Source organism: Cibotium barometz, chromosome 65 (assembly GCF_041138505.1).
Source record: "Cibotium barometz isolate CiBa-2024 chromosome 65, ASM4113850v1, whole genome shotgun sequence".
Lineage (NCBI taxonomy): Eukaryota > Viridiplantae > Streptophyta > Polypodiopsida > Cyatheales > Cibotiaceae > Cibotium > Cibotium barometz.
Genome location: NC_141110.1, coordinates 1,112,304 through 1,123,263, shown reverse-complemented (window position 1 = coordinate 1,123,263; position 10,960 = coordinate 1,112,304). Strand labels below are relative to the sequence as shown.

The following is a 10,960-nucleotide window of genomic DNA, read 5'->3' as shown; positions in this document are numbered from 1 at the left end:
TCAGCAAATACTGGCCAAGCTTGCAAGGGTCAATCTCTTAAAGAGGCACATCGACGAAAACAAGCACATGCGACAGAACAACTAAAGGCCAGAGCATAGAATCTGGAATATGCTGCCTGCTCGCTCACCAAATTCAAACAATGTATGAAGATGAAGATTGGGACCTGCATGTCAACCCATACAAGCTGGATGAATTTCTCTACAAATACAACCAGAGGAGAGGTCCACATCCCATGCCCTAGGATCTTCAGCTGCAGCAGTAGATCCCAAATGATGATGGACAGCTACTACTACAAGGTAAGACGAAGAACAAGATATATGTCATGAAGATAGAGAGGCCCTAGATACAAATATCTACTAAACTATTCTTTCATTCTTTAGATTTCCAAGCAGTATATGCTGATGCAGAAAGAACTTTTGATATAATTCAACCCCAAGTTAATAGGAGAGGTTTAGGATGAGATCCACTGGAAGCAGACAAGTACTGGTGATAAAATAAATGGTCTTCCTAGTCAACCCAACATCAACCACCTTCACCCATTCATCAAACATTACGATCCACCTCTCAGGCAGTTGCTGGTGCAGTATCACCGGGCGTGCTAGGTGTTGAGCGTCTGAACAAGAGCTAATTGGTGGGACCTCAGGAACTGGCCGAAGGACACAGGTTGACATAAAAGGCCAGTACGGCAGTGCACATGTGCGTATGTTGTAATCATATGTACTTTATTGTAACAGTTTGATAACAGAATGGGTTTTGTAATAGTAGGACAATGGCTGGAAAGGACCCAAGATAGCAAAGAAGGAAGTAGTTTAGCAGTTTTAGGAGATAAATATATAGAGGGATAGAAGAGAACAATAGACAGAGCTAGTCAAGAGCAGAATAGCATTGTGTGTACAAGTTTAATAGGAATACAGAGCCCTTGAGCATTATTGCATTGTATACTGTCTGAGTGAGTGAGTGAGTGAGAGAGTGAGCTTTGTACTTCTGTGTGCATTCTTTATTTAGGCTGACGGCTTGTGAGTTCTGAACCCATTGGGCTTAGCCATTAACAGAATTACTTCTGGCCCCAGTGGTACTGTCTTGCCTGTCGGATTGACCACCGACATGAATCAACCATTGGCGTCAGCTGACTAAAGAAGGTGCTAGAGCTAGCTTTCAACCATTGGAGTCAGCTGACTAAAGAAGCTGCTAGAGCTAGCTTTCAACCTGCAAAGTTTGTCAAGTCAACTTTCTTAATCAACTAATTGAATCAGCTGACTAAATTGGCTATCTGAGGCAGCTAACTAAATCAGTTTGTAATCAGCTATCTAACAAAGGTCCAAAGATGTTGCTGATCTTGAGGAAAGGTGTTAGAAGATGCAAGATTCACATCTAAGATTTACAAAACCTTGGAAATGCACCGCGTGTTTAGTAAATTGCAGGTTGCCGTCTTCTCAGTAAGAGATAATTATGCATTAGGTAACCTAACCAGTCTGATTCAGCTGCAGTATTCTGGTCACACCAAACTGATTACATCGACGGAGATAAAGCACAATGAAGCAACGAGCTGCTCATCCTGGATCATTAAAAGCCATTTTGTAATAAGAAGCTACTAATAGCAAAGTCAGTGCAATGAACTGAGTGAACTGAAGTATACACAGTAAGCAAAAGCCACCTACTCAGTGCATCTTAAGCAGCCTGACACTCACAACACCATATGAATTGTCATATTTGAGCTGATTGAGCTACGATTGGGATTCTAGGGATTAGCCCATCCACACTGATTAGAGTCAAAATTATTATTCATGTATCTCATTTGATTCAATTATATAAACAGTATTGATTCAATTCTGAACTTGTTCATTTAACTGTTTGTGTTGGTCATTGTGTCGCATTTCCTCTATCCTCGTAATTTTCACACCCTCTACTTGTGCTTCCTCCATGGGTGGACTCACCACTATACTCGTTTCCCTTCTTGCTTGAATCTCTTGTTGCTACCAATCTTTCCTCGCAACCCTTCAACATAATATCCATTATGATTCCTGGCTTCTCCATTCCATGCATCCAAGAAACGTGTAACCATACCTCAGACTTGAGATACTTCATGCTGACTTTGTGGAGTAAGTCTTGGAAATAATCCATGAAGCGTTTGTGAGGGCTATTAGGCTAGATCATTGAAATATTGTCCAAGCGTTCAATGAGCAACCCAATGTGGACAAAGTTATTGGGTTATTGTGTTAATACACTTAGTTGGACATTATTATGAGGGTTGGTAGAGTTGATAGCCAACTCACCAACATTAGACACTATAAATAGGAGTCTCCACCTTCATTCAATGATCAGTCAACCATCATTGAGTCATTGAGAGCTCAAAAGCAATGTCACCATTGAGTATCTCTATTCAGCATTGTATATACTTCATGTTAGTAGTAATACATGTTAGATTAGCTCTCTCCACTGTGTATTGAGCATGAAGAAGCATGTTAGATTAGCTCTCTCTACTGTGTATTGAGCATGAAGAAGCATGTTACATGCAGAAGCTCTGGGAGTGTTCTTTTAGCCGTAAACACCATCTAAGAACATGTTGATGCAAAAACGCATGTAGAAGAGAGAGGAGAGAGAGATAGCTGAGTATTCAGTATATTCATATGGTACAAAAAGATACATCAGTCTTTGCAGCCATAAGCTGCCTCCTTGAAAATGTATAAACCCTAGTCTATATTCCTAGTCTATGACCCAACCCCAAGCAAGAACAGAATGTTGAAAACGATGAGCTTTATTGTCTTTTATAGGCTGGAAATGACTTAGTGACCTGGCTGACTGCTGGTCGGCCAGCTCCTGGACAAACAGCAAAGGTCTTGCTGCAGCCAACTCGTCATACACCTGTATATGCTGGTCGACAGGCCTCCATGTCCACCACCAGTCAAATCCCATGCCACAATAGCAACTCATGCTCCATAACTCTTGTTCTAATCTATCTTTATCTTGTTGCCTCTTTAGGATTAGCTTGGGATCAGCCAGTGCATGTCTTGCATATGACATCCCCCTTTGCTAAACTTGATGACGTGATTCCAATCTGTGTTCTTGGATAATTGTCATCATCCCATTCTATTCCCAGAGTCCCCCTATCATCCTTCCGTCTCTCGCAACCTTTTCATTGAACACCCGGCCGGCCTCCAAATCCACTCGAACACTAATGAAAATCTATGCATCTGTTCCATCCAGTCTCCATTCTGTTCCTGCCCTGTCCCTAAACACTATTTCTAGCCTTCTGTCCTGAGTCTGGCACTCTCACTCCACCCCTTGGAGGATCATCCTCCCCTAGAACCGTTGCTTGAAAGCCTTTCCTGGTGTGCCCCAAGTGGCACCCGACTCACAGGACTACCATTCCCTCGGGCTTTGTGGAACACCACCAACCAACCTCCTGGGAATTCTTCCATGTCTTGCGTTCCTTGCCTTGGTCCTCCTACTTGTGCACTTTCATGTGCCTTGGGCCTGTGCACCTTCATCTAGGACTGAATCAGTGTTTAGCCTTGTTGAGCCTATGCTTTGATACCAATGTTACATGTGGAAGCTCTCGGAGTCTTCTTTCATCCCTAAACTCCATCCGGGAACATGCTGATGCAAAAACGCATGCAGAAGAGAGAAGAGAGAGAGGAGAGAGAGAGAGAGAGCTGAGTATTCGGTATATTCATATGGTACAAAAAGGTACATCAGTCTTTGCAACCATAGACTGCCTCCTTGAAAAGGTATTAACCCTAGTCTATATTCCTAGTCTATGACCCAGCCCCAAGCAAGGACTGAATGCTGAAAACGATGAGCTTTATTGCCTTTTATAGGCTAAAAGTGACTTAGTGAGCTGGCCGACTGCTGGTCGGCCAGCTCCTAGACAAACACCAAAGGTCTTGCTGCAGCTGACTCGGCATACACCTGTATATGCTGGCCGACAGCTCTCCATGTCCACCACCAGTCAAATCCCATGCCACAGTAGCAACTCATGCTCCAAAACTCTTGTTCTGATCTGTCTTTATCTTGTTGCCTCTTCAGGATTAGCTTGGGATTAGCCAGTGCATGTCTTGCACATGACAAAGCAGCAGTTTGTTGTGCATAGTTTTAAGTCTCTCTGATTAGGGGCTAACCACAATCAATCACTCATAAACAAGCTTCCGCAGGCACCCATGTTACATTACTGACTTGTTTAAGGCCTTAACAGCCTTGGTGTTTGTACTTGGTCTCAAAGGCCATTCTGGCCTTTCACAAATGTTAATAAAGCACTCTCTCTTTCTGCCACTGCCACATTCATCAAGGAGCTGCTCCATTGTCAAGCACTACATGGCCTCTTTTCTCAACACACACAGAGCAAGGCATTAGCACTTGGTCATTCAATCACTTCAGTCTTTCCTAACACTTGAAAAACTTTGTTCTGTTGATTGGATCTAATAGGCTGTCTTCCATCTTAGACGAAACTATTACCCAGCTAAGAACTCCCCAAGTTGGACCTATTATAACCAACTGGACAAAGCAGGGAAATTGCCCTGTGCATCATTCTGGCATCAACGTGTCAGGTGCAGCGGCTACTGCAGTGATACTACTGTCACCACTAGTCCTCCCACAATTTCCTCAAAAACATGAATGCATTTTGCATCTTTGACAAGAATTCTTTGCTGCACCATCATGGATGTAATTTCTGGTGGTCATTACATATCCCAAGATTCTGGACAACTTGTATGGATGTCCCCCCTTGTGTGCAATGTGCATGGATTAGGGCACTCACGATGCCCAACTTCTCACTGGCTTATAGAACGGACCTCCTATGCAAATCAGATACGTCCTGTAACACCCAATGGAAAAATCTTCTAGCTTGGCATCAGTACTTTTGCCCATTATCGATATACATGCACAATTCCGACAGTGTCATCAGTCCACCAACAATGTCCTGACCTCTTCCTTACTTGTATTTCCACTGTCATTGCCTTGTTCCTTCTGTGCATCAGCACCTGCATAGATGTGAGACATTAAGACATAAGCTGCAGCATCCTTTTCATCCAAATGCACTGCATGTTTAAAGGCCTGTTTTCCAAGCTCCACATTTCCCCAATTTCTACAAGCCTCCAACACAGTATGCCACACCAAAAGATTAGGACAGAACAGTGTCTTCTTTATCAGTGCTACTGCCTTGTCTAATTGGCCTGCACGGCAAAGGAGCTCAACCATGCCAATGTGGTGCTCAAGAGTTGGAACGATGCCATGCTCTTTGCTCATGGCCTCAAAATACATCTCACTCTTATCATATAGACCTGTGCGACTGCATGCATTGAGAACAGTAACAAAAGTGACTGGATCTGGCTTTATACCTTTCCCTAGCATTCTGTCAAAGATATGGAAAACATTTTCACTTTCTCCAAGTTGGGCATGTCCTGCGATTAGTGTGGTCCATGAGACTACATCTCGAACTGGAAGCTTGTCAAACACTTCCCGTGCTTTTGCAAGCGAGCCACATTTAGCATACATATCGACCAAGGTGTTGCCAACCGCAACATTTCTTTCCAATAATCCCTTTCTTTCAATCTCAGCATGTATTTCTCGGCCCTTGTCTGTGGCTCCTATGCTACCACAAGCTTTCAAACTGCAAACAAATGTGACAGCGTCTGGAGAGACACCCTCAAGTTGCATCCGCTCAAAACACTTGAGTGCTTCCTCACCATGCCCATGTTCAGCATATCCTGCAATTAGCGTTGTCCACGAGACAACATTTTGAACTGGAAGCTTGTCAAACACTTCCTGTGCTTTTGCAAGAGAGCCACATTTAACATACATATCAACCAAGGTGTTGCCAACAATGAGGTCGCTTTCCAACAAGCCCTTTCTTTCAATCTCAGCATGTATTCCTCGGCCCTTATCTGTGGCTCCTATGTTGCCACACGCTTTCAAGCAACAAACAAATGTGACAACATCTGGAGAGACACCCTCAACTTGCATCTGTTCAAAACACTTGAGTGCTTCCTCACCATGCCCATGTTCAGTATATCCTACCATTAGTGTGGTCCATGATACAACATTTCGAACAAGAAGCTTGTCAAACACTTCCTGCGCTTTTGCAAGCAACCTGCATTTTGCATACATGTCGACCAAGGTGGTGCCAACAACCACGTCTCTTTCCAATGACCCCTTTCTGGCAATCTCAGCATGTATTTCTTGGCCCTTGTCTGTGGCTCCTATGCTGCCACAAGCTTTCAGGCTGAAAACAAATGTGACCTCATTCGGGGAGACACCCTCAAGTTGCATCTGTTCAAAACACCTGAGTGCTTCCTTACCATGCCCATGTTCAGCATATCCTGCGATTAGTGCAGTCCACGAGACAACATCTCGAACTGGAAGCTTGTCAAACACTTGCTGTGCTTTAGCAAGTGAGCCACATTTGGCATACATATCGACCAAAATGCTTGCAACAAAAAGGTCTCTTTCGACCAACCCTGTTCTGGCAACCTCAGCGTGTATTTCGAGACCTTTTTCCAGATCTTTCAGCTTTGCACAAGCCTTCAGTAATGCCACAAAGGTATGCCCACTGGGTTGTACAAAAGCATCCTTTTGCATTTTCTGGTATATGGAAAAAGCATGGTGTGGCTTCCCACATTTGATATAACCGGTGATCAGGGAAGTCCAGGACCGCTCATTCCGATACACTAACCTGTCAAAAACCTGCTGGGCATGGTGCATACTTCCTACTTCCACCAACATCGAAACAAGATAGTTCCCCAATGATCTATGAGCTTCCAGCCCCTTTTTGCGCATGTAGGCATGCAAGCACAAAGCATGCTCTCGGTCTCTCTCCTTCCTGCACTTGCGTAAGCTGCGTGCAATGTCCTCAACAGAAGGCTGGGGCAGTACCCCTTCTTCCAAGGAAGGCAGTGCCTCCTCTAAGCCAAGCATCCTCCAACCACAAGAAGGACTGTTCTTCATTTCTTAGTACGTTGTGCATTCCCGCGATCTAACCTGGCTATTCTTTTTCCTCGAGCCTAAGCCTGACTTCAGCCAAGCTTGGATTGTACAAGGCGTCTGCCTCGACAAGTTTATGTGGAGGCCTTGGGTTTGTCTGTCACAGAGCAGATAAGCGAGAAAAAAAAGACAACCACTTACTTTGCTCTTTCGGTGATCCCACCACTCGGAGGGATCCCTTGTGTACTCCTTCCATGAGCGCCCGATTCGTGCTTGTGATGCCTGCATCTCCGCCACACTACCTACTCTCGGGACATACCGGCGTAGAAAAGTCGTCTATTAATTAATTTGGGCTGTTTTTTCCCAAGGTTCTAAGGTTCGATTTAATAGGTGCATGTGAGAATTGTTTTTGTTTTTAAAAAAAAATCACCGCTTGGCATTCAGGCATGCGGGTAGTTGATGACGTCAACATGCCATGCTTTTTTTAATCATGCACACTACCCGTCTCTTCTCTCATATGTCATTTTAATTCTCTGCTTGTCATTATTGTGCAGCCATAGCATCAGTAGAGGGTGAGTAGCTTGGTGGGAGAGTTGCAAAGGGAGTTATCTCCTAAAGTGAGGTTGAGACACAGATATATATACAATGTGTTGCTCCTTGGGTTCTCTCTTTCTCTCTCTCTCTCTTGGATGATAAAAAATGTTTTAACATTTTCCTCCATCGAGCTAGGGTTGTGGGAGCGAGGATCTGAAACGTCAGTTCAACTACAATTATTTTTCAGGAATTTCCCATGAGCTATTACGATCTCTACACGTCAGCCCCACTCTGGAATTAAAAAATAAAGTAAACCAAACTTAGAAAGCCTATTAAAAAGTGATGCATTAGCACAATGGAAGGAGACACGTAAGTAAGCTCCGCTTTCGAAAAACCAACCCGTCATCTCTTCTTTCGAAAAAAACCATTTACGCCAAACTACTGTGGCCCACACCCCCAGCCCATGACGGCTAGGAAAAGACACATGGTGTTCTTTCCGGTCGGAGGGGAGCTGAAACGAGGTGATCGGCCATGTGTCCTTTCCAGTCGAAGGGGAGCTCCCCTCTGACTAGAAAGGACACCACATGTCCTTTCCCTACACCATGAAGATTTGGTGGGTTCAGCTTCAAGAGCTAGGTAGCATAGCTATCACTTTTTCTACTGGGGTTTTGTCCAACCAAATACCCTTTCTCTAACCTTCACACTAGGTTCTATTAATTTTTGCACTTTGGGGAATAGCAGTTTTTGGTATGCCAAAGTCGAATAGCCTCTTTTTTCCTAGCAGAGCAAGGTTGACAAGGGTAGTTTGTTGTGGAAGAAGAGTTTGTTTTTTGTGGAGCACCCTTTCCCATGCCAACAAGTATGCTTGTCTTACTCATGTAAGGTAATTTTTTCAGCAGATTGATCATCTCTACAGAAAACTTGAGTTCCACATTCCACGGTCGAGGCTAGATGCTATCTTATATTCCTTGCCATCCTTTTTGATGTTGCAACACATGCCTTCTATTGGCAGTCTAAACACCTATGCGGATGTTATTATGTGTTGTGTCCCATGGAAGTATGGCATAATCTTTTAGCTTGGTTCTTGAGCCAGGAGGAGAGAAGACACGACCTCAAAGCCACCTACCCCTGAAGAGAAGTCTCGTATAAAAATAGGGTTGTCTGGCATCGATATAAAAACTTAGTAGAAAACACAAATTGAGATTTCAAATTGAAAATTTATAAAATACGAAGGCTTGTGTGTATTCACTCTTTCAAATTAATTAATTTTTATTGAGGGTGCTTATTCACTCTTTCAAATTAATTAATTTTTATTGAGGGTGCTTATATTTAATTTTTCATAAAAAACATTAGCCCCACTAAGATTTGGAACCTTAGTGTAGAGCAGCTAATTTTTCCTACTCTCTCTCCTCCTGCACGGCTCTCTCCCTCTCTCTCCCCCCGACTTGTGTTCCGCATGCCCTCCACCCGCACTCCTTCAACGCCTCTCTCCCTCTGTTCCATTTGTTGATCTCCACCTACGCTCCTTCAATGGCCTTGTTGCAGCACGCCTCTCTCCTTACGCTTCTTCTCCATCACCCGCAAGCCTCCATCCCTCCCTAACCTTGGCCGTCCAACTCGCCACCCATGGCAGGGTTGCTGCCTTAGCATTGGAAGATGGCGCCCGTGAAGTGGCCGGAGATGCGGGACGGGTAGGCTAAGTACCTCTCAAACTTCAGCCATAGCGCGAGAGACGATGAGACAGTCATGTGAGAGAGAATGAGAGAGTGAGAAAGCGGGCAAGCCCGCAGTATACCAAAAAAAGAGAGAGAGAAAACATGCAATTTGTCAAGTGTTCCAAAAAGGGGCATGTAAGGTCCCTCCTCAGTCCTAAAAGATGTATAAGCTCTCCTCTCAGTCCCTTGTAATCATCCCCTATTTCAAAATGCAAGAAAACATTGTTTTCCTTTGTTTTTGATCTAGAGAGAGAAAATATTCTAGAGAGAGATAATACAGTTTTGAGATATTTTTGGATACAAAGTTATCCCTTTTATTTAAGATTAATTCCCCTGAAATAGAAGTTCAAAAAGATTTTTCTAATATGCATTAGAAATTAATTGAATATGTGTATTAGACACCTTAGCCTAAGGGTCCACATTTTCAGAAATTTTTTATTAAGGTCCAAAGAGTGTTCTAAAGGACCAATAGGATTAATCCAATTATTGGAATAACAAAAATGCAAAGAATAAAGGAGAATCCCCCAAAAATGAGTAAATTCTCACATAAGATGAAGAGTTGACTAGTACTAGGGTTTATTAGTTTAAAAAAATGAGATTTATTAGTTAAAAAATGAATTTTTGACACCTTAGGAAGGGGGGAGGGGGCTCATGAAGGAGGCGCCTGAAATCCATCATTACTTCACATTTTTAATTAAAAAAATGAGATATTTTCATCTCTCCTCTTTCAAACTGGATCAAAAAGTGAGCCAAACTGGTCCAAAACTTGTCCTCCAAAATGGATCAAAGCCTCTAGATCCCAGTTGGACTTGGTTGGTGGTCTCCCTCACCTATAAATAGACCCTCATTCCTTTGTATTTTCATCTTTGTGTATTTACATGCCAATATAATCTTCAATTTAGTGTAATTTTATTATCCCTCTATTTTGCCTCTTCTTTGGGAAGCTTTGGAGCTTCACTAATCTTCATCCTCTCTTGGAGATTACCCTCTTCATCTTGGTGGCCAAGCTTTCTCTTTGGGGCTTCACTTCTTCTTAAGGAATCAAGCCAAAAACCAAGGGTAAGCCTTAAATCAATGGTGTTTTTCTGTTTTTTGGAATGGTAATCTTCTTCCCAACCTCTCTAATGCTTGGGAAGCATTTTAATCAATGATTTTTTTCTTAAAACCAAGCTTTTAGTGATTCATATTGTTTAAATGGATTAATGCTAATCTTTTATGCTTAAATATTATGTTTTTGATTAGTAAATCTCTCTTTTTGTAAGAATACTCACCTTTATAGATTAATCCTTCTTGGAAGGATGGATCTTAGTATTAATCTCATTTTCTTAACCAAAACTCTAAGCTTAACAAGCTAGAGATAGAGATTAAGCATTTTTATGATTTTTATTCTAATTAAAATGAATATTAATTCATTCAAGCTTGTTTTATGATTAGAAAATTCATAATTATTCATTTTAAGTTGAAAGAGAGTTTATGCTAACATTTTTGTAATTATTTTCATATGGGAATGATAATGAGATATTTTTAAAAATAAATAAGAGGTTTAAATGTAATTATGCTTAGGTATGCATGATGAATTTTTAGATTAAAAGAGAAAATCCCACCATATTTTAGATAATTAGGAGTAAATATTAAAAGTAGAATTTTTGAGTATATCTCAAAAAATGCAGCGAAGCTATGGCAAAATTTTTACCCTTTAAAAATGAATTTAATTCTATGCATAAAATTGATGATGCAAAGAGAGGAATTCTCATCATATTCTATGCATAAGCATTTTAATGCTAAAAGAAGGATT

The 10,960-nt window shown here is 42.0% G+C and overlaps 1 protein-coding gene across 1 annotated transcript; it reads right to left on the bottom strand.

Annotated features, from left to right (window-relative positions):
* Positions 1-2,606: 2,606 nt before the first annotated feature.
* Positions 2,607-7,298, bottom strand: LOC147602826 (pentatricopeptide repeat-containing protein At3g53360, mitochondrial-like). The gene has a single exon (XM_086797097.1). It carries the CDS (start codon positions 6,938-6,940, stop codon positions 4,898-4,900), a length of 2,043 nt encoding a protein of 680 aa, XP_086653223.1. The 5' UTR covers positions 6,941-7,298; the 3' UTR covers positions 2,607-4,897.
* Between the last annotated feature and the right edge of the window lie 3,662 nt (positions 7,299-10,960).

What these genes read in the sequence shown, in the direction of transcription:
- LOC147602826 (XM_086797097.1), bottom strand. Translation starts at nt 6,940, where the DNA reads ATGAAGAACAGTCCTTCTTGTGGTTGGAGGATGCTTGGCTTAGAGGAG.